This window comes from Haliotis asinina, chromosome 6 (genome assembly GCF_037392515.1).
Source record: "Haliotis asinina isolate JCU_RB_2024 chromosome 6, JCU_Hal_asi_v2, whole genome shotgun sequence".
NCBI classification, from domain to species: Eukaryota; Metazoa; Mollusca; class Gastropoda; order Lepetellida; family Haliotidae; genus Haliotis; species Haliotis asinina.
The window spans coordinates 65,001,455-65,027,591 of record NC_090285.1 but is presented as its reverse complement, the minus strand read 5'-3'; the positions used below and the strand labels follow the sequence as shown (position 1 = coordinate 65,027,591).

The following is a 26,137-nucleotide window of genomic DNA, read 5'->3' as shown; positions in this document are numbered from 1 at the left end:
ATTATCTCTATCTCACATTGCCATCTGCCCTGTAGGCTGTGTAACATTGGCTCTGATTGTGATTAAGCAGGACAGGGTGTCTCTGTAATGTAGAATTATGTCAAAAATGGTTGGTAGTATATCCCCTTGTTGCTCATCGCAGTAGTCTCTACCATCCTTTTATACAGTATACTCATAGATCTCACTGTTTGTGTATCTTTTTGTACACTAAATTCTTTGGCTAATGAATACTCTTATTTCATAAACAGATTACTTATAGTCGGAATATAGTTCATGAATATCAGTATGGCAGTGAACAGTCCTGAACTCCATTAGATTGATATGCAAGATATATAGCATCAGCCTGCTAGTCCAGGCTATCTATTGTGCCACCTATCAGCAATGGCTTCCAGGACTTGAATAGGGCTGTAGGAGTTCACCGAATGTTGGATGCAACGAAATACACAGTGCCATGATACAGGTATCATAACGATTGGTATCGATGCAAGACATTACCATTTTAATAGACTTACATATGAAAAAAAGTGAACTTAAATTAAAACATACTATTTTCAAATGTACAAGTTTTTTTTATTAGCTCACATTACTTCAGCTGATATATATTTCCATGGATGAAAGTGTTTCAGGTGTATCAAGTATTTTACAGTATGTTGTGCAAAGTTGTGTCCCTTGAGCTCTTCAGGATCCTGTGATAGTGTGTTTGATACATGTTATCACTGGAATGCTGCTCAAATTGGCATAAAACTAAAACTCACTCACATACTGTCAGCTGTATTGCTTTTTTCTGCACTTATGACACCACATGCAGTCTGTGTCTGAAGTGCTTGTATCTTCTCCACAAAATATTCTCTTCCATCCATGTTTATTTGCATGTTTCTCATCTCTTCCCAGGCCAAACTTACTGTTTTACAAAACAAAATCTAAGAAATTGGTGGTGGTTTGTTTCGAATTTCTGTTTCATAAAATACATGAAGAAGATGAAACTATGTTGTTCAGCTATCAAGACAGAGTGCAGCTTAAAGAAACATAGTTCTTTTAAACGTCCACATTTCCAAAACGTTTCTTATCTGCAAGGGGACAACACTTATCTAGCCCGGTAGACAGCCTGCTGGTATTCTCAACCAAAGGCAGGAATTTGGGGTGATGTTTTCTTCTTCATCTCTATAGCCTCTTTTTGAAGAAGACGAGAAACATGTGAAACAATATGGATGACTTAGCCAGAAATGCTAATGTCTTATTTTTGTGTCACTATACAATGTATATAGTTGTAAACAAATCAGCAACCGTCCATACCTGTTTATCATTATGAAGTATATGATTGCTTCAAGTCCATAATATTTCTATTTTGTTGACATTTTTTATTGAATATTTTTTCATGGCATGTGAATGAAATTTGGTCACAGTTGTACATACATTATGCATAATGATCATTTTGGTAAATCAACAATTCCTGCCAGGTGAATTTAATTATATTCCTTTGTACTTACATCATGTTATATCCATTTTCATCAATATCCTACTTCCACATACAGCTATATTTCAGAGGCATCACTTGGCTTTTTACTGGCATGCTGATCTGAAACACCCTTTTATAGTTGGAGGGCTGTTAAACCAGACTCACTCAGTCACTCACTCCAGGTACAGACTTACAGAGGTTGAGAGACCTGGAATCCTTGGAGGATTTTGGCTCAGTTATTTTTCTCACTCAGTTTCTACATCTGTCCAAATTGGAAATTGCATTTCCCTCCACTAAGTATGATATCTCCCAGCATTGTACAGCAGGTTGACAAAGATACTGGCCCTCTAAGCAAGTGCAGGTAACACCTGCTTAAAATCATCATGATCTGAGTCATTAATATGACATGTTAGTCTTTTTTAGAAAGGAGTAGAATATTATCCATGTAAGGAAATGAAAAAAGAAAAGCCATTAATGGTAGTTTTGCAGCACATTTTCAGATGGACAGTTATGTCTCCATTTCACTTGGACGGCAGGTTCAGGGCTATGTTCCCTTTTTGCAGAGTTGAGTACTGGTATTTTCTGCAGATTTTGTTGTGTAAAAGGTCACTTGTCTGGAAAACTTATTTTTTGAAAAAACTGTTCTCATTTCTGCTTCTGTTTGTGTTTTGTAGCTGCATTATTCCACTCTCATAGTCAGCACCCCCATTATTACTGCACATAACCTGTGTGTAAGTTACACTGTCCAGTTGTCTGTAAGGAAGTGTGTTAGGATTTCCTCAAGGTAAGTGGCGATCAGTATCTTCGCCAAGATGATGTTCTGAATGTGAAATTCGGTTGTTGGGGCAAAGTCTACAAACTGTGCCTCTCTCCCTTCTGTATTTCTCGGCTGTACATTGTTGCCCTTTGCTAATTGATCTGATTACAGAGAGCCTACCAGACACAAAACTTTCAACAAGCCCTCATGGGGCACCTTCTCAAAGCACTCTCAAAACCTAGAATAAGTTGTGATACACATTGTACTGTAATTTTGAAGTTGTCATTCTTCATTTGTTGTATCCCCAGCAGTGATACTGCTGGAATATCGATAGATGAGGGTAAAACTCATACTGTCCAGGGTATATACACCATACTGTCTTTTGAATCTGTTCAGCACTGATTGTGTTTCCTGAGTCATCTTAGTATGAGGTCATTCATGTTATTTCATGGGTTTAATCTTTATGCCCAGATTAAGGAGGCGTGGTTGGTTGGAAGAAAAGCACTTTTTAAAAATGCCTTTGAATGAGGAAACAATGCATATGGATGGATATAATAGCTACTTTTCATTACTGATAGGGCCCTGTGTGAAATGTGCATGATGTTGGGAAAGTAGACTATAATCTCCAAATCATCATCGTCATTGGTAGGGATTGAGAAATACAACATGAAAAGGATGAACAAACAGCATAGTCCTGTCATAGGTGCCCCAAATTAGTCTTGGTATAAATATGACTATGACAACTTGAGCTCTAAGATTCACTCTGCGTTACTAAGACTAAGGAATCTTTGTTGTAACATGAAGATTATTAGGTGAAACCATGGATTAGGTGCTGAGATTCGGGTCAGTTACTGTAACTAACACCCTACCTCCACTGTGATAACGGTTTAGTTTGAACTTAAAATGGTGTGTATATAAAATATACATGTGTATAGTGTAATGACAGGACATTGTCCTTAGCTTCACAACTGTTTTATCAGTTGAAGACAGTAAGTGTAAATATGCCCAGTCAACGTTTAGTGAGACTTATCTAGCTAGTACACTTTATTATGATCCTCAAACATATGAATATTCATGTCGAGCAGAATTTTAACTAAGTAACATGTTCCTATTCTGCCTGTCACAAACATTTTGTAATACACAGGTATCAGAACGATTCTTTTCAAATGTTGAACTAGAAATGCAATATACTTATAACAAGTCAAATATAAATTACATTTTAAGTGTGTTGTTGTGTTATTTTTTGTCTAAACATGTCTTTGGTCATTTGGCAAAGGATGCCAGTTGGAATTAGCCCTTTCATGACAGCATGGTATCTACCTCTGTCCATTGACATCAACAGATGATTCTTAGGGTCAGTGGTGTGTATACTTCAAAGGGAGCCTGTAAGTATTGAAGATACAGGTCTGGCTGCGTACAAAACATTAAGGGAGTACTTAGCATCCAATACAGGTGAGACAGACAGGCAATGAAGGTATGAATATGTACCAAAGATATTGTTTAGGTAATCATTCAGTGCAAAGTAATCATGTACACAAATAGTGTATGACGATGAATGTCAGAATATTGTTTCATATAAACTGATTAAGTAAATGTCAGTTTTGTTCAATAACAAGTAATGTTCATTATAGTTATTTCGGGCTAGTATATTACATGCTATAGTCAGAACTGTACACTAGTAGAAGAAATAGAAAAATTATTGGGGAAGTTAGGAGTGGCTTACAAATATAATGTATTTATGTGCTCTCATTCATCATGAAAATTAATTTCATAGATTCAAGATGGATTGTTATAATTAGCTTCTTTTATACTTGTGTAATGTTAACAATATGAACCTGCGTCAGCGTTTCAAAGCGATGCTATTTAAAGCCGATCTGGACATTACCCTTTGGTTCATTCTCCATTGAGAGTGGGTGACTTCAGTTATACACTGCACTCTAGCAATATTCCAGCTCTTAGGCAGTGGTCTGTAAATAACTGAGACAGACAATCCAGTGATCAACAGTATGAGCATCGATCAACTGAGAACTGATGATTGTCAGCGAGCCTGACCACCTGATCCTGTTAACCGCTTCTCATGACAACCTTTTATGTCAAGCATGGGTTACTGTGGATCCACACTACCCCGGATCTCATCCTCCACTGACGTGCTGGGGTAGTCTGGTGGTTATAACATTCACTTGTCATGCAGAAGGCCCAGGATTGATTCCCCAAATGGGTACAATGTGTGAAGCCCATTTCTGGTGCCTACTACCATGGTATTGCTGGAATACTGCGAAAAGCAACTCACTCATTCTCTATTGGCCAAGAATACTTCTGGCTGCTTTGTGGCATTGTTGCATTTTTAAAGAATAAACTGGGAATAGTGTATGTGCATATGTAAGAGCAAAGCCACCCTAGCTGATACTTTACCAGCTCTACGTCACTGAAAACCCTGCTGATAGCTAATGGCAGACACACCTCTGAACAACATCAGCCACTGAAAGGTGTCGTCTACAAAATCAACTGCGACTGTGGCAAGACATGTAGGTGAAACCTCCTGGACCATAAACATCAAAATCAAAGAAAACTTATCATCTATAACTAAATCAGATCGAAAATCAGCAATATCCGACCACATCATCAAATGTCCCAGTCACAGCATAATTTCGGACAATGTAGAGATATTATCCAAAAACCACAAGGACTTCACCCAAAGAAAACTGGCAGAAGCAGGTCAAATCCAGAGACACAAGCCCTCAATCAACAGCGGTGAGGGATATCTCATCCCAACTGCATACAATGAACTGATATATATAATATATTACAGCTCGCCAGCCATCATTACTAATTACCCTATCAGCCATGTATACTTTGTTTCGGCTACAGTCACCACTGGCTTCCTCTTAGTGTCAGATCATTACCACCATCCATTGGTGGTGTTGTTAATCCCCCCTTTGATTCATACCTACCATAGGTGTGACTTCACACATAACTGCAGACAAGAAGACCACACACAAAAGGTGTGACTTCACACATAACTGCAGACAAGATGACCACACACCATAGGTGTGACTTCACACATAACTGCAGACAAGATGACCACACACCATGGGTGTGATTTCACACATAACTGCAGACAAGATGACCACACACCATAGGTGTGACTTTGCACATAACTGCAGACAAGATGACCACACACCATAGGTGTAACTTCGTTAATAACTGCAGACAAGAAGACCACACACAAAAGGTGTGACTTCACACATAACTGCAGACAAGATGACCACACACCATGGGTGTGATTTCACACATAACTGCAGACAAGATGACCACACACCATAGGTGTGACTTTGCACATAACTGCAGACAAGATGACCACACACCATAGGTGTAACTTCGTTAATAACTGCAGACAAGATGACCACACACCATAGGTGTGACTTTGCACATAACTGCAGACAAGATGACCACACACCATAGGTGTGACTTTGCACATAACTGCAGACAAGATGACCACACACCATAGGTGTGACTTTGCACATAACTGCAGACAAGATGACCACACACCATAGGTGTGACTTTGCACATAACTGCAGACAAGATGACCACACACCATAGGTGTGACTTTGCACATAACTGCAGACAAGATGACCACACACCATAGGTGTGACTTTGCACATAACTGCAGACAAGATGACCATACACCATGGGTGTGATTTCACACATAACTGCAGACAAGATGACCACACACCATAGGTGTGACTTTGCACATAACTGCAGACAAGATGACCACACACCATAGGTGTGACTTTGCACATAACTGCAGACAAGATGACCACACACCATAGGTGTGACTTTGCACATAACTGCAGACAAGATGACCACACACCATGGGTGTGATTTCACACATAACTGCAGACAAGATGACCACACACCATAGGTGTGACTTTGCACATAACTGCAGACAAGATGACCACACACCATAGGTGTGACTTTGCACATAACTGCAGACAAGATGACCACACACCATAGGTGTGACTTTGCACATAACTGCAGACAAGATGACCACACACCATAGGTGTGACTTTGCACATAACTGCAGACAAGATGACCACACACCATAGGTGTGACTTTGCACATAACTGCAGACAAGATGACCACACACCATGGGTGTGATTTCACACATAACTGCAGACAAGATGACCACACACCATAGGTGTGACTTTGCACATAACTGCAGACAAGATGACCACACACCATAGGTGTAACTTCGTTAATAACTGCAGACAAGAAGACCACACACAAAAGGTGTGACTTCACACATAACTGCAGACAAGATGACCACACACCATGGGTGTGATTTCACACATAACTGCAGACAAGATGACCACACACCATAGGTGTGACTTTGCACATAACTGCAGACAAGATGACCACACACCATAGGTGTAACTTCGTTAATAACTGCAGACAAGATGACCACACACCATAGGTGTGACTTTGCACATAACTGCAGACAAGATGACCACACACCATAGGTGTGACTTTGCACATAACTGCAGACAAGATGACCACACACCATAGGTGTGACTTTGCACATAACTGCAGACAAGATGACCACACACCATAGGTGTGACTTTGCACATAACTGCAGACAAGATGACCACACACCATAGGTGTGACTTTGCACATAACTGCAGACAAGATGACCACACACCATAGGTGTGACTTTGCACATAACTGCAGACAAGATGACCACACACCATGGGTGTGATTTCACACATAACTGCAGACAAGATGACCACACACCATAGGTGTGACTTTGCACATAACTGCAGACAAGATGACCACACACCATAGGTGTGACTTTGCACATAACTGCAGACAAGATGACCACACACCATAGGTGTGACTTTGCACATAACTGCAGACAAGATGACCACACACCATGGGTGTGATTTCACACATAACTGCAGACAAGATGACCACACACCATAGGTGTGACTTTGCACATAACTGCAGACAAGATGACCACACACCATAGGTGTGACTTTGCACATAACTGCAGACAAGATGACCACACACCATAGGTGTGACTTTGCACATAACTGCAGACAAGATGACCACACACCATAGGTGTGACTTTGCACATAACTGCAGACAAGATGACCACACACCATAGGTGTGACTTTGCACATAACTGCAGACAAGATGACCACACACCATGGGTGTGATTTCACACATAACTGCAGACAAGATGACCACACACCATAGGTGTGACTTTGCACATAACTGCAGACAAGATGACCACACACCATAGGTGTGACTTTGCACATAACTGCAGACAAGATGACCACACACCATAGGTGTGACTTTGCACATAACTGCAGACAAGATGACCACACACCATGGGTGTGATTTCACACATAACTGCAGACAAGATGACCACACACCATAGGTGTGACTTTGCACATAACTGCAGACAAGATGACCACACACCATAGGTGTGACTTTGCACATAACTGCAGACAAGATGACCACACACCATAGGTGTGACTTTGCACATAACTGCAGACAAGATGACCACACACCATGGGTGTGATTTCACACATAACTGCAGACAAGATGACCACACACCATAGGTGTGACTTTGCACATAACTGCAGACAAGATGACCACACACCATAGGTGTAACTTCGTTAATAACTGCAGACAAGATGACCACACACCATAGGTGTGACTTTGCACATAACTGCAGACAAGATGACCACACACCATGGGTGTGATTTCACACATAACTGCAGACAAGATGACCACACACCATGGGTGTGACTTCACACATAACTGCAGACAAGATGACCACACACCATGGGTGTGACTTCACACATAACTGCAGACAAGATGACCACACACCATGGGTGTGACTTCACACATAACTGCAGACAAGATGACCACACACCATGGGTGTGATTTCACACATAACTGCAGACAAGATGACCACACACCATGGGTGTGACTTCACACATAACTGCAGACAAGATGACCACACACCATGGGTGTGATTTCACACATAACTGCAGACAAGATGACCACACACCATAGGTGTGACTTTGCACATAACTGCAGACAAGATGACCACACACCATAGGTGTGACTTTGCACATAACTGCAGACAAGATGACCACACACCATGGGTGTGACTTTGCACATAACTGCAGACAAGATGACCACACACCATAGGTGTGACTTCACACATAACTGCAGACAAGATGACCACACACCATGGGTGTGACTTTGCACATAACTGCAGACAAGATGACCACACACCATGGGTGTGACTTTGCACATAACTGCTGTCACATTTAGGCAAAACTCTACAGTATTCCTAGTTCTAAGAAAAAGTGGATCACCAAACACAGCCTGCTTTCAGCAAGTCCTCACATTCAAGCTTACAATATTTCATGTCAAATGCTGTAGAGCGTAATCTACTCCACCACTACTTCAGTATCAGGTAACTGTAGGTAATCACCTGAGTTGTGCACAACCTGATTTCAATCCACAAATGAAAACTGATACATTTTACTATTCATCAACCCTATGTTCATGTAAGAATGAAATCAAATACCGACAGTGGTATCTTGCAGGACAAAAGAGCAGAAGAAACATATGTGCAAAAATAGTTTATTTCAATAACTAGAATTACATTGATATGTTCACAGTGGACATATCAACTCCAGGACCGTTCATCTTCCATAGATGAACAGCACATCTTCCATACCATACTTAATACTGTGTAGACGTCCATCCCATCAACCAATACACTTCCACTGCACACATGTATACCACATCATGCACAAATATCTTCAAAAGCAGAACTATCTGTCACCATGAATAAATAAATCATATTTAAACTCAACTTATTTTCTATAGTTATCAATAAAGACACATTAAACCTGTTGAAAATTTATTTCAAAAGCTTCAAAATGAGTTATGAAATAGATTGAATTGACCGCTATAACAGAAGAGAGGTAAGTGTTCATTTGTTTTTGCTGGTGATCCTCGTGCACCATTCTTCCTCCAAATCAACAATGTTTTTATGAAATCTTGTATTTTCATATTTCCTACCAACTGGACTTGATATATCTGCACACACCAATACATCAGCTCTTTAACATCAGCGACAACAAAATCCAGACAATCCAGTGACAACATAATGAGTGGGTGAGTGAGCGAGTTTAGTTTTAGGCCGCTGTCAGCAATATTCCAGCTATATGGCGGCGGTCTGTAGATAATCAAGTCTGGACCAGACAATCAGGTGACCAACAGCATGAGCATCGATCTGTGCAATTAGGAACCGATGATGTGTGCAAGCCTGACTATCTGATCCCGTTACTCCCCTCTTACGACAAGCATAGTCACCTTTTATGGCAAGCATGGTTTGCAGGAAGCCTATTCTATCCCGGACCTTCACAGATTAATTGAAGATATAAGCATCACTGGGATACGATGACATGTCTATGTCAGCAACCACCTGATCCCACTAGTCGCCTATTGTGTCAAGTATGGGTTACTGAAGGCCAATTCTAAAAGGTGCACCAAAAGACCATGTTTTCACAACAGATCACCTGGATGATTGTTTCAACAAAGCCTGGCAACATGGATCACTTTTCACCTATCAACCAGATTTAAGAATCCACATGAAGTTATTGGTGGAATGTTGCTGGCTACGGTGACTACAGCACTGTATATATTTGTATCTAACAATTTGCCAATGCTGGAATAAATTATAGACCTTAGTATTTGAAGAATTTCTCTCTCGCTCGGTTTGAGCTATTGCAATGAGTGACTGAAAGAGATGTTCGAGTATGTTATCTCCAAAAGTGCCCTCACATATAGCTGTACATTGATGGCTTAAGGTGGCAGAACATGTCTTCATAACACAGACTCCTGAAGAGACACTGAGGCAACAAGCCACATCCTCTGTTCCCTGGCAAATAAACTTTCCTTACTGCTTGGATCACATTGTCTTATCACATGAATTAATGAATCCCATGGCTGGATCACATGATGGATCACATCATTGTGTAGGATGGATCATTTGGCTGGATCACATGAAGACCAGGTGACCAGAGCTGACCCAGAGCTGACCGCTTCAGTGGGTTCCTATGTACTTAGGATGTTCACCATTGCTCAGTACTATGATTTCTTGTCTGACTTCTTATCTTCTTCAATGAGATATTCAAACAGATCTCTTATGGAACTGAATTCAGTGCGACCATGACTTTCTTTCTTTGGAATTTTAGGCATTAGTGACTGCATCTTAGCTGTGAATTCTTTCATCTGTAATTAGAAATACATAACCACAATGAAGTCAGTAACTCATTTCCCTTATTTGGTAAGCATTGATCCCACTGTTGGCAGATGTCTGACTTTGGTATTGTAACAAGTGTAGGGATGACACCAGGATCATTCTAAACTGTGTTTTTAATGCAAACTTCATGCAACATACTTTGGCCTGTTTGTACAAACTTGTTGCCAGAAAAACTTGCTTCTGTAGAAAAGTGAGATTTTTTTCAGATAATTATTACTGCTATTCCTTCCACAGAACCTAAAAGACGTTTATTCCAAGATGGCAGGGTAGTTGGAGGCTGGTACTTACATTGTGTACACCCATGAGCTTCCAGACAGTGAAGGAGAACAGCCCCACCCCCATCACAGAGTAGAGGCTCCCCCATGCCAGCGCCCTGGCAGCCAGCGAGCTTCCACTCTCAGGCAGCTCACGAGTCGCTATCATGCCCTGAAACATCACATCAGCCCACTGTAACATTCCTTTAAGAGTCAAACAAGATTCCCCCAACAACAAGCTATCATTATAACAACACATTGATATGCTCCACTATGAACCATAATGCCCAGAAACACTCCACTATGAACCATAATGCCCTGAAACACTCTACAATGAGCCACAATGCCCTGAAACACTCCACAGGAAACCACAATGCCCTGAAAATGCTCAACAATGTGCTATAACATCCGATAACACTCCACCAAGTGCCTTGAAAAACTCCACCATGATCTACAATCCATAACACAATGACACACTACGCAATTAGCTACCATTACCGTGATGTGAGGCAACATTCCGATATGCTCTTCCATACCCTGATGAATTAATCTATGAGCTATAATCCTGAAACTTCACACAGAATCAATATATACTGACACATACTAAAACCTGCCACAATCAGTATAGTGTTGTGAAATATCCAGTTCTCAAAAAAGATACCCCATGCTGCAGCAGAACGTACATAGAAACCATTAAAGTAAAGACAATGGGTGTGGCACTTACTTTATTGAACATGTTGGGATCTTTCCTCTTTGCCATGGCAACTGTCATCCCGAAACCTCCCAGTATGGAGAGACCTGCCACTGTGGCAAGGAAGACTCCTCCTGAAAACAGATATTACAGGCTACTGTTGAGTGGGAAGCTTCCCCATCAATAGAGACATTGTCCCATAGTACTGACGTATGTCCATGGTATTGCTGGAATACTGCTTAAAGCAGGGCTAAACTACACTCACTCACCCACTCACACACCCATTCTTCCCTGGATAGTATTGACATCAGTTCACTGAAAACTGAGATGCACAGCTTGGCTTCTATTACTGAGTCCTGCATCAACCTACAAACACTAGCCTGTGAAAATGGACCTTTCTCCAATAATCTCCAAATCAATTTTTCAGTAAATGCAAGACCATCCTTACGCATTTATGGCCCACTTACCTGATTTTTTTATCCTTTGTATTGTCTCGATTAATATCTGCATCAGGGAAAATAAGCGGCTGGAAATGGACTATTAGCACTTACAATAAACCACTTACCTAATGATTACTTATGCAAATAAACTTCCTCATTAAGAGATTAAATCGGATGACCTGAGTTGGCCGGGCTCCCTAATCCTAAACATGCAGGATTATAGACCAAACCATTCTCTCTCAGCTTCTATTCTTCAGAACAGAGGGGACATCTCAAAAGATAACTGAGGCCACTTATATATTCAACAGTAAGTAATTAGTAGAGTTGACATCTTATAAAGAGTCAAGAACATGACCAAAGCATTTGAATCTGGAACTAAAAGCAACAGTAACAATCATTAAAATGTGTATGTTTAAGGGTCTTCAACATGAACTTATACCAGTGGCAACTAAACCTATCGAGATCTGTATATCAAATTATATAAACCAAAATACAAAATATTTTTTAAAATGTTACTCAGCAGGAAACTCATCACTACTTTAGCTTTATAATGGTAGTCAGTAAATAAACTGGAAGTAGAATCTGGAGCAGACAGTCAAATGATTGAGATCATAAGCATCAATCTGCATAATTGGCTAAAACGACATGGATCAACCAGTGTCTCCTTTCACAAAGCACTAAGGTCATCATAAGTCACTAAGGTAACCTTAGTACAATGTTAAAGAATGGGAGTTAAGGTTAACCTTAGTAAAGGCTGCTTCGTGAAAGGAGCTCCAGGTCATCAAGTATGAGTGAGTGAGTTTAGTTTTATGCCACACTCAGCAATATTCCAGCTATATGATGGCGGTCTGTAAATAATTGAGCCTGGACCAGACAATCCAGTGATCAACAACATGAGCACTGATCTGCACAATTGACAACTGATGACATGTGTCAACCAAGTCAGCTAGTCTGACCACCCGATCCCGTTAGTCGCCTCTTACGACAAGCACAGTCACCTTTTATGGCAAGCATGGGTTGCTAAAGATCTGTTCTACCCCGGGACCTTCACGGGACCTCATCAAGTATGACCACCTGATCCCATTTAGTTCTTACGACAAGTGCAAGGGACCAATCCTGGCCTGGATAATCCTGGTTCTTGAATGAAATCAATCAATTTCAGTGATACATGACTCAACCACAAACATATTCTACCCCACAGTTGTTGCTTTATAGTCTGCAACATTCCCATTACTTCAGCTTAGCCAGATGTAAATAATGAAATCTGGGCAAACAGTTCACTGTATGATCAACTTCCTTGACACCTTTACGCTTTGTCTCCTGATCCTTATTTCAGTCAGCCTACACTATAAACAGGACAAACTCTGATAAATTCATCACCCAATATCTTTGCACAGAGGCACTCTTCACAACCAGGTCTGATATGTCTACCTTCACAATATTTCAGTATGTAATCACATTCTTAATTCAAACAAAACACATAAATTAACTATCATAACATTCTGTGTGAAACTACTCTGACCAACATGATTAATAAAACACAAGTATTTCCCAGGTAAGTAATTACCTTATGTACACTGCCCAAAGAGTCTGTCTGTCTGTCCATCATAAGTATGTATGTCCACATCAACCCTGTATTATTCATCATAATGAGTAAGAACTCTGAAATGTTGCATTTGACAAATAAAGAAGTTGATATTAAAATATCTTTAACATCATCACTTGTAAATGCCCTTCAAAGAACTTACCTTATCATTCAATTAACATTCCAAGTTTTGAAACAGACCCTTCACCAGCTGAAGGTTACAATTTCATAAACCCCAACATGAAAGTACTTCCTCACAATGAACTCCAGTGGTGCAGGGAGCATGTACAAGTGGGACGCTCCTAGTGTATACATATACATAATCCCCATGGTATACACACTGTATTGTAACAGTATTGTACTTCTTCTACCTGCCTAATGTCTAATTACCAAGCCTGGCAGGGGAGGTAAGCAGCTTTAAGGTGGTAACTTCAATGGCCACTAATTCTCAAGAAATGGCTCCACCCCACCTGTTTTGCCTCAACAACATTACTGGAAATGTTGTGATTCTCAGTTCAGGGAAGACGTGTTAATTGTTTGGATTATCTGGTTCAATGGGAGACATATATGTTATACCGTGTGATAATATCGGTGAGTATATATCTCTGACAGTTCTATTGATTAATCTTGTACTGGGAGAGTGCTATTGAGTATATTAAGCAAGTGGTATATCATTTTCTGTCATGTCTTGCAAAGAAAATCAATGTGAGATCATCATTTAAGACTCCTGATCCAAAAGATATATTCATAGAATAATTGAGACACATTGCTTTACACAGTTTCAAAAAGCAAGTGAATATATTGTGGAGAATAGAGTTGTGTATTTCTGTTAGCAATATTCCATGAATGGGACATGAAGACTGAGTTTTACACACTGCCAAGTAATCGCTGTCTTCTACTTTATAATGATTAAGTAAGACTGTTCATCCAAATACATCACATTAACACATGACAATTTTTAACGCATGACAACTTCTTTATTCTTTTTAATGACACTCTAGAGCCATTGTTTATACATGAACAGTTGAAACTGAGTAATCATGCAGATGTATATATTCACAATGGCATGTTTGACCCGTTCCCATATCGCATCTTGACAGTACCACGTCCCCTGTCTCTAGTTATTCTCAATGTGACTGGTAACCAAGTGGAATAAAGTGATTACAATCAATGATCCACAATAAAATGGAGTCCCAAATCTAAGCTTACATGAATCCAGGTCAGACTTACCTAACAACAGATTATATGACCTCATATACACAATATCACTTTAGCCCACACCAAATAAATTTCTTGTTATATGGATTTTTGTCCTCAAAAAAAAATAAAAGCAAGAATAAATACAAGAATAAAATCACCAGCCACAGTAATAATCCTTCTAAATATGAAAATTTTACTTTTGGCCATTTATGAAATATACATGAGGCAAAAAACAATCTATAACATTTTTCTTATTGGCTCACATTTCTTGCCAAATCCAAATATTAGGATTTTATTTTTTTGTCTGGCCATATAAACAAATACATACTGAAAAAAGTATTGCACACAAATGATTTTTAACCAACATATAGTCATTTATCAATGAAATCCTGGAGGGGTTGTTGTTCCACATTTCAATTACCATCCTCTGACCACAAGACAACTCTTCACTGATGACAATGGAAGGCCACATTGTGGATGTGCCAATGGAAATTTCTTATGCCAAGGTGAGTGAGTAGGCATGGTTTTACACTGATTTTATAAATATTCCACCAATATCATGGCTGGGGACACCAGAATTTGGCTTTACACATTGTACCCATGTGAGCAATTAAAGCTGGGTCATCTGCTGACAGGCAAACACTTTAACAAATAGGCTACCATGCCGCCCAAAGCCACTAAGAAGAGCAACTCTTTCATGGCCGGCAAGGAGTCAAGACCTCAATCCCATAGAGCATGTTTTGGACAAAATGGGTCAGAGAATAGAGATCCTCCAGAACAAAATATTCAAATTTTGGAAAAAGTGCTCTGTAAGGACAAGTTCCCTTGTTATGGTTAATGATACCACGTTGATAAAATGAAGAATATCGGTTGTTGCGATACTTTTGTCCATGTGTATAGATTGAATTGTTACACCTTTCAGCGTCAAGACATTTATCTTTCAAGTGCTACTATTTATGAACACTCATATCAAAGTTATAAATCAAATTTATCGTACTGTCAGATCAAAACTCAAGTCCTACATGCTTCAGTGAAACTTGTGAGCTTGGAATTGAAAAACATAGTGAGGACAAATCTGAGAAGAAAAAGATTACAGAATTCACTGGTGTCTAATGGATACAACACTGCAGAGATTTACAGAGACAACTGGGCTGCTCCAGACCTTAGTCACTTAAATCACAAATTTACATAAAAGTCACACAAATGAATTAACACACAGCAAGTAACCATGATAATAAAAAATATTTCACTTCGACAAGGAATATTGTATTCCTACATCATTCACTTATTCAAAACATAAATTTCCTGTCAAACTGGTTCTAAATTGAAACAAACTGGCTGGACTGTCAATTAGGCGGAACACAGTCCTCCTTTAAACACAGGACATTTCAACAAAATTCATGCATATTCATGACCAAACAACTATACATGACCAAAGGATAAAATGGAACAATATTTATGGATAACAACTTCCTCATTACACGACTGCGACGTTTCAATACAGATTCTTGTACATCTCAGCTTCTAAAATGCCACTCAAACAAGTTGGCCAAAAGATAGTTTGGAAAATGAAAATGCATGATCCTGTTTTACAGACAACTTGCTAAGTACCCAATTTCCATGGTGACCTCTAAAAGGCAGCTTCAGTCTGACAACACAACACCCTGACCCATGTACACATGTAGACAGCCACCACCAACAGTAGAACAAACAAACCTGACCTGAGAGGCTTCAAGCCTGGTTAGACTGATGTATATACATAGAAACTGAGGTAGTGCTCAACCCACGGAACCCCTTGACACACTGAACTAAATGTTGGAGCTCTGTTATCATAATAAATACATAATTCTGTTTTCATTTCTATGAGCCCTAAATTTGTTTATTATCTGGTATGTATTGACATGAATAAGTGAGAACAACATAAACGTGCTAAAGCTGCAGGAACTATATGTTCCAATGTTAGCAAGTGTGAACTTCAAATGAATATGACATAATTGCTTAACATGATACTAAAAACTATGAACACAAATTACGGAAACAACATGGAAGCTACATTCGAATCATTTTAAATTTAGAACTAATGAACTTATGAAATCTACACGAATCATCACACAAAAATGATTAAACATGAGCTTAAGGAATCTTTCTTCATAATTTTACCAGGACAAATAACATTAAAAGTGATTCAAAACAGTTGCAGTCACTTAACAAACATACTAACCTTTATATGTCATGCTTAAACATCTTATGAGGTTAGACAAAAACTATTTTCTAGTTTTACAGATTCTGTTGGCGATATAGATGTGACAAGAAAGGAAAATGAAAACAGTGGTAACTCGTGTCATGGCTATTTTGATCTCAATTTCCATATGAGAACACTAAAAAAGGTTTCACCATAATTCTCTGCTTAATTTCCATCTCTACAAAATATGCCATCTCATATTTGCAAAATTCAAGTTACAGTTGCTTTTAAAACAATTAAATTAATTGATTTGGCCTAATCTAAAATCTTCCCTTATCTCAGCTTGTAGACAACAAACAGACTTGTGATTCCTGCAGTCCACTGATTCCATGACCAATGTTCTGCCGGTGTTTCAACTTTAACAGTACACAACATAAGACCCCCAAACTCTGCTGTGACATGCACTGACACTTCACATTAGCCATTGTACACGACCACAGAGTCAATATCCTTCGTATATACACAGTCTCACAACTACATGATCTGTCTACCTCTCCTTTAAAGGCCTAGGCTCATTGCCCTGTAACAATGTTGCTTTAGCTACCACTCAGTACAGAGAATACAGCATGGTGTCTCTAGTGTCCCCCAACTATCTTGTTTTATTTATGTGTCACGAAGACTGATTGTGCCAAGGAAGCGTGACCACTATCAATAGCTAAGAAGTAGTGCACAGACATCCATGTTTATTCCAAATATCGACAGTCGTACAGCTTGATACTGACTACTTGTGCAACAGTTACTTGGTTGAAGTTCCCAATGTGTATGTCACTGTTGAAGCCATTTGTCATCCGACATGATTCATTGTGAGCACCAAAAAGGTCTGACTAGAACCTAGGACTACTGGGATTATTTCGCAACAGTACAGATCACGACCGGTTGTCAATGAAGGTGGTGTTTTGTAAACATATAGGTCGGTGTGAATGTACGAGTTACATAAAACATCAGAGTAATGGATTAGATTAGCTGGACTGGGCACACACCTGTGGCATGGCTGCCCGCGTGCATGCAGCGCAGACTGGTGAGTGAGGGAGAGATATTGATGTAGTATTGATGTAATATTTATACTTTGTTGATCCACCTCTGATCCACCTCTGATCCTGCTCTGATCCTGCTCTGACACCGATACTGACCAGAATAGATCATACTGACATACTTTTGAAGTGTTGAAAAGACAGTATCATTATGACATCACATTGTTGAAATATTGCCATGATTTTGATGTGATTTTGCAAAGAAAATGCCATTATGATATATAATTGACAGTATACTGATGTGATTTGACACAACAGAAACATATATTAGACATGTCACCATCACAAGTGCACTAAGAAAGCATAAGTTGGACGGACAGCTGTACAAGGCTACTGTCAATGTAATACTCAGCACAACACAAATTCAGTGATGTAAATCTATCTAAAAAGTAATGAAACACAAATCAGATAATGTGTCTGTGTGACAGATCATGACATTAGGTAGGTGAGTAGGGGAGCAACTTGGGGGCTGAAAGCTAAGAAAGTAATCAAAGACACTAGGTTGAACATTTCAATGGTAATCTTGTGACCTTATGTTAACAGTGACAGCTAACTGAAAACAAACAGCTGTAGGCTTATTGCAAAGTAAAACAGATCCTCAATAAGAAAGGTAGCACTAATATCTCATATTTTTCTACAGGTGGTTCGGAATTCTTTATCACAACAGGTATTTACTTTTTCTCCGAGCTACTTCACAGTGTCAACATGCCACCATGATCACGTGATGAAAAAACAGCTGGATAAATAAGCAGAACAGATCCTCAACAGGAAAGACAGAAATGACGCCTCATAGTCTGCTTCAGTAACATATATGATTTATTCAGTTATAACAAACATATGCATCTAATATCATAATCAGATGAGAAAGGTCATGTAAGAACTACCACAGTAATTCAATGACAGCAAGTGGTAATATACTTGGTATCATGAATAAAGTATCAAATAGCACATTTAAAGAAAAGTTTCTGAGAAATAACAGAATTAAGAGTGTCAACATTTATTTGTTTACAACAAAATTTATTCAGACATCTTACAACAATCAATATCATCATGATATCAAGCCAATCAGCGATGCAAGCTTCTGGGCCTTGATTTTCATAGCTCTCTTAGTGCTATGATAAGGGGTGGCACCAGGTGAATGTGATTTCAGCTGAACATCAGCTGTAGGTATGGGGGCCACAGGCCCCCAATAGGGTCCAGGACATTTAAATCGGCAGATTTCCAGGGATTAATGTTAATGCATGGCACTTATGACTATCCTAGCACTAAGACTAGTAACAGAGCTTCTAAAGTCTGGGTCCAGTATTGTACTCTTGAGAGCCAGCACATCAGCCAGTGACATTTGAAAAAGTTGACTGTAAAAAAGATCATAGGAGTCGTCAAAGGAAAGAATACTGTGTGTTACAAACGTAAAAAGAAAAACTCTTGCAATTAGAAAATCAGCTTAACTTGAGAGTATCATTATCTCAAGAAAAATGATTGGTTGGGATTGGAAATTACATAGAGATATGAGAGCTTCTTCCTTTAAGGTGAGTGAGTTGGTGCAGCAAGAGTGTCATCATAATGGTTAATGTGTAGACAAACATATCATGCAGACCAAACATCCACCGAGTTCATCCCCTGCATGCTTGTTTGGGTTGACCACCCCATGTGCTCTACACCCAACTGCCTAAACAATTCCGTGACAATCCTGGCCCTATGTTGCCATCTTGCAGTTGTGTAACCATAAAGTCACACATAGCTTGCAGGAATGGTACTGCTATATGAACAAGAATCTTGTCCGGTAAGACTGTCAGTAAGATTACCTTTGACCATGTGCAGTGGATCGACATGCATGTTCTGTGGACCCATTGGCTTGAAATCTCTGCCACACTCAACCACTCTGACTCCAATTAGTTTGGTCCAATTCCAAAAGGCCTATAGCCTGACCCCTTTCAGCTAGTGTCAAAAAACATCACATTTAAGCTGCGATATCTAACACAAAGTAACAGGTTACTGAACAATAAACAACAGTGAAAAGGCATCAATGCATGTGTTTTGTCCTTCCTCTTTCCATGGACAGACCAACTTGAACGTGCAAATCACTGATATTAAGTGTCAAGTGGATTTCATAGTGACAATCTGAATAAAACACTTTGTGACAGAACGCTTGGACAATGAAGAAAGCAATAATGACATTCCAGCAGTCTGATGTGTAAGAAAGCATGAAAAACAAAAAAATCAGTTGTACAGATTTCAAACAAAAAAGTCCGAGCATAATTTTGCATAAACTAATGGATACCAAAATGGACCACATGATAAAACTTTCATTGAAATTATGCGTTTACAGACGATAGTCATCACTGATCAATTGCTTGATAATTAAAAGATGGTTTTAAAGAAGTAACAATTAGATACCAAGGCAAATTCATAGATCGCTGTTGCCTATGCCTGTCAGGTAAGTCTAGAAGTCTAGAATTGAATCCAAGGAATTTTACATAGGCTTTGAATTGCACTTTTGTGCCTTCTCCTCCAGGTCATAGAGAGGATATGTTTTGTGAATTTGCTCCTATTCTCACACATTTTGCAACTGTCAGAGTAAAGGTCTGAAAATTTCAGAATCAAAGCTTGTAGATATATTTCTCACAATACGATTCCTAGGGAATTATGATGAATTGGAAATAGTCCATCATCGTTTACATCATTTCAGGAAGACATCAAAATGTGTCATTCATGTGCAATCATGCCATCTGATTGGCATCTAATTATACATATCCATTTATCAATATATATTATGTGTTTTACATTTTAAATATACCTAAATTACTTGTGACAAAATAAACAGCAACCTAAACAAGGTCCTAAAGATGAGGCAGGTGTTTACAAACTTGTGTGAACCTCCTGCCCTGATTGCCAGCTTTTAGATACAAAGGTGAAGGTCATAAGATGGGTGAAACAAATTAAAATTATGTTTTAAAAATATGCTTTTTCAAGTATTTTAGGATATCAATAAACTGTGAGCAACAATGCACATACCAGTTGCACCACAGTACAAGGCTAAAAGTATGGCACAAGTAAGGGCAGAATCACTGCTTTTAGCCTAAAATGTAAAAGAAAACATCTTTTTCTCTACTTTACAAGGAAAATTTATTTATGCTTCGAAATTGTTATTCTAAATGTGGATCTTAGTAACATTCTTTACTGTGTTCAATGTATTTCTCATTCCACACAACATGAAAGGCACTCATTACCCATTGCAAGAATTAACGTATAAAACCTAGGTTGCAATGACACAGACAGTCAAGAAGCAATGAGTCTGAAAATGTATATATTTCATGGTTTGAACACATCTGCAAATTAAAAAACTTGGTAAAATACAAGAATTTTCTGTGGATCCATCCTGTACATATCTTTTCCATCTGGCAGGGCTGGACAAGCTAACATTGTTAAGAGAACAGTTAGCTTAGTGTTACATTATTAACATCGGCTGATACACACAATGCACTCCTTCTTTCTTCATTCCCAAAATAACAACTACCCCGGTACTTTAATTTGTATGCTGTTTAAAAATTCATCCCTCATAGGCACAGTCTGGCCAAAGAAAATATTTCAAACTATGTCTTGTTTGATATTTTTTTCACATTTCGATTTAGGCTTGTGTCACTTGATTCTACAAACATAAGGAGCTATAGGTTAATGGTTAAAACATTGGCTCATCATGAAAAAGACTAGGGTTCGATTCCCTGCATAGATATCGATACAATGTGTGAAGCCTGTTCTCGGTGGTCTCTGCTGTGATTTTTCTGGAATACTACTAACTTTGATGTACAGCTAAACTTACTAATTCACTATAAAACACACATAGGCTTGTATCAGTTGATTCCAAAACAAACTTAAAACATATGAATGCGATCATCAAAGTATCATGATATTTCATCCAATAAAAGTAATACATCAGAAGTCATCAATGCATTTTTTAATGTTAATATAAAATGAACCTTTGAATATTACTTTTCTTACATAATAACATCTTCCAGTTACAGCAATTGTTGTGTGGAACAGTTCATCAAACTACAAATGGAATCTTTAAACTAAAGCATGACTTTCTTAACTTCTCTAGCAAAACAGTAACTACATGTAGATATTGGGGTCTGCATATATTGGGTCTGCACCTAGTCCTTCTACATTTATCACCATACAGATGAACAGAATCACAAAAGTAGAAAATCTTAACTAGATCTGGGTTCCTTGATTCACTTAGACAGAGTACACCAACTGGTCATGAAGTGTTGTAAAATCTACCAACAGGAAAGGTAAGGCATTCATCATTCATTCTGTCTGTTCATAATACTGTATGTCCTCTATATGAAATAAGTAATATAGACATATCACTAAAGACATACTTGACTTTTTCCATTCTTCATTACCGATATGTCACATACCAACTCTACCTTAATTGATACAACATATATCAGTGAGACATGAAACGCATGTTGTTCAGCCTAATGCTGGTCATGATGGCAGCCAGCAAGTTAGTCCTCTCTATTCTATAACACAGATTCTGACCACTATGTCTATTTTAATTATGCAAAATTAACTATCAAAGTAAAACAAATATGAATAAATAGATAATGTTATAAATCACTTCAACTTTCTCTAACTTTGTCTAAAGCTGATTGATCACATCATTAGAATTTTGGGTAAATTCATAGCATTTGCTCTTAGAGCATATTTAAAGATTCAAATTTCATAATGCTAATTAGGCCTAATCATAACATTTTTACACATTTTTCCCTTTAATATTTGAATATTTCTGGGCTGCATTTACTTTGAAAAGTATATAAAATATATTCAGGTGATAACAGCGTCTAGGGGTAAGACCATGGAAAGAGTCCCGCCCGTACACCCCCACCCCCTCCTCTTTTCACACCTTAAATCTGCTCTAGGGGAGTTCTTCCCCGGTGTAATATTACAACAGTGAAATAAGTTGATGGATTGGTTTTTTTTATACCTGTTCTGTCTAGCTTATTGAAAGTGTATTAAGGGTGAGGTATGCAATTCAGTTTGTAATTTTGGTTTTTGATCAGATTAACAGCCCCCACTAAGTAACTGATGGAATTACAGCAAATTTGAAGGAACTGCATCTCAAATGTAAACAAACGCAGCCCACTCGCGAAACAATTGCGGCAATATCGGTAGTTTAGCAGTAATAACAGAAACACAACGCCCCTATCGGAAACAATGTTGGTAATACTTAAAGGGGCACTGATGCGGAGCAATTTCCGTGGACTGGTGTAAACTTTTGTTATTGTTTTTCTCCCGTGAGTACCCGGATGATATCCCAGAATTCGTGACTGGTTCGTGACCTCTGCTGCGCAATCCGTAAGCACAATTGATAGTTTAATTATAGACAGATCAACTGAGGTGAAGTCATTTTTACTTCTTTCCAAATGTATTATGAAAACAAATGAAACACTTTGAAGGTTAATCATCTGCCCGTGGCAGAAATGGTAAAAAACTATTAGGACGGAAAACGTCTCTATATTTTGTCTCATAACCTTAGTTAGTTTATTGTCATACTTGTATGATTCTGAAAATTAATAAAAGAACGCACGATCTGCTTATACTCATAGTAAATTTCTAACATAACAGCAACATTTATACATTGTATAGAATGCCAATGTGGATCCTATTTCACACACATACGCGATCTAGTGTGTTTTTTCTGTCGTACAGATTCTGCTGAATGCTACAACAAATAAATTAAAACAAAATGCAAAAAATGAATGTAAAACAGACTAATTTTATAGCAACGATGTCAGGCTACTACCTTGTTCAGGAATGTATCCATCAATATCCACGTAAAAGAAATCGTATTCCATTCATCTGCAGCTGGTAAGTAATCCTGCTCTGTGTCGCGTGTCTTACAACTGTCTCATTTGCGAAAAAGTAACACATCGTTTCACGTCTTTAGTTGGTGAAAACCAGATAAAGCTCTGATTGGTCTCCCAAGATAGCACACCTGGCAACTAATTGTATGATGTCCACTATTCTAAGTAATTTCGTTAACCAATAATGAGCAATCAATCAATCAACGCAAGGGTGGTTAATTCTTTGAAGGGAGGATGTTGTTTTTGCACTTACACTTTACGACAAGGTGTAGTCATCTACACACACTGCCTTTTGACAAATCCGCTAGAAGATAAAAGTAATTAATCAATCAGTGAGTTATCGGTTAATCCTTTGATCGGTGTTTGTTTTTGTAACTTAGTTGATAAACCCTCTTGCATCACTTACATGCACATATTACATAACATACAATACATTTGCCATTACAGACCTTAATTTATAATGTTGAGTATTTACTCCAGACATGAGAAATGCCAAATGGGAACCTTTGTTGAGTAACCGAAGTTGTGTTACTACTAATTATACCTGTTATAAATTCATTAATTGACCATCCAGAGAATGATGACAAATAACATGTGTAGGTTTACACCATCAAACGCGAGTTACAGCAAGGAAGATGTAATCTCTGTGTCGCATGCAGCCTGAAAACACTATTGGGCCGAAACTGTTTTGAAGATACCAACGGAATTTCGTTACATAAGGAATACACACGGGCATTTGCTGTGTACTTGGGTAAATAGGTGAAATAAGGGTTTTTACGTAAGAAAAGTTTCAGATTTCTCTACCAAAGGCATATCAACTGTGTGTTTTTATTATCATAAATAATAAACCATTGTAGCTACCATAGCTACCAAAATTTTCGTAAGATATTTGCTATCACAGCTGAACCAACACTCAGAATTACCTAAATATAAAGCTTTGCAATCTTCCGTACTGAAACAAATGGCTACGAGCCTGTAGACATCATATTTTCATGTAACATGATTAAATATCAGGTTAAAAACACTGAAATAGGATCAAATTGGATCAGTAACTATACCATCCAAGCATCCGAAAAGAACTACACTGCTGGGATATTTGGTTACGATCAGACAAGGAATACCATGGATATTTTTAAACAAATGGCATATGATGGGCATCCGGCCTCCCGACTGTTTAGGTGAAGAAATTCTGCTAATATGGACAGGAGCCCAGTTCCTTTGTCCGTCACGGTCGAAGGAGCGGGCGCTGACCAATTTGCGGTTTGATTTCGTAATTAGACCGTTGGCGAGAAACATTATTCGCTCCGCATCAGTGCCCCTTTAAAACAAGCTCGGCCATCTTCGGAGATTTCTCGGCTGCGTTCCATGATTTGGCGATCGCGTCCTGAAACTCGCAAATCAAAACATGGCATCACTGGAAGGAGCACCCATCTCGGTGAGTTTTGTTATTAGTTTCTACTGTTTTCATTTTTATAATTATCCATCTTTGACCACCCGTGTTGAATGCGTTTAGGCATGAGGTGTTGTCGCAGCTACAGAATTTTTTCACGGAAAAGGTCGTCACTGCAAAAGAGCGTCATAAGTCATGCCCCCGGGGGTTTCCTACGTTCAGACGTAAACAACATTATCGACATTTTTTTCCGATAGGGGCGTTGTGTTTCTGTTATTACCGCTAAACTACCGATATCGCTGCAATTGTTTCGCGAGTGGGCTGCGTTTGTTTACATTTGAGATGCAATTCCTTCAAATTTGCCGTTATTCCTTCCATTACTTAGGGGGGCCTGATTAACATACTTCCGAATACACAGATTGATTTGATCATTGCTAAGTTGCATCAGGGACCATATTATACGGCTTCTGATTGCATCCGACTTGAGTGAATTAAACACGAGCTGAGAATGAGATGACATTGGGCGACAAATGAACAGGTGCCTGTCTACACTCGTGCATTTGACATGTCTGAATAGCTTATCAAAACTGTCTATTAACGCACCAATTAACTTCGGCGTCCCGGTAGGAGGCACACTGTCAGTTTGAGTTGAATCCTTTGGCGTACCAGTGTGTTCTCCTGTATCAATCTTGTTTTCGGTGGCCATGCTTACCACATATGTCAAGGGTCAAACAAGGTGAAGGTCGGTTATATATTTCAGTAATGACAGTATTCCTGTAAAATGATTTTGTATCGATTCGTATTTACTATGTCGTTAACAATATAAACAAATACTGAACACAAAAAACATATCTTTGGAAAAGAAAAT

At 38.7% G+C, this 26,137-nt stretch overlaps 1 protein-coding gene across 1 annotated transcript; it reads right to left on the bottom strand.

The window, feature by feature from the left end:
- Positions 1-8,862: 8,862 nt before the first annotated feature.
- On the bottom strand, positions 8,863-26,007 carry LOC137286140 (transmembrane protein 242-like). Its single transcript, XM_067817815.1, has 4 exons — positions 25,873-26,007; positions 11,545-11,645; positions 10,855-10,992; positions 8,863-10,535 (listed from the first exon to the last, which is right to left on the bottom strand). The coding sequence occupies exons 1-4, from the start codon at positions 25,973-25,975 to the stop codon at positions 10,392-10,394; spliced, it is 486 nt and encodes a 161-aa protein (XP_067673916.1). The 5' UTR covers positions 25,976-26,007; the 3' UTR covers positions 8,863-10,391.
- Positions 26,008-26,137: the final 130 nt, after the last annotated feature.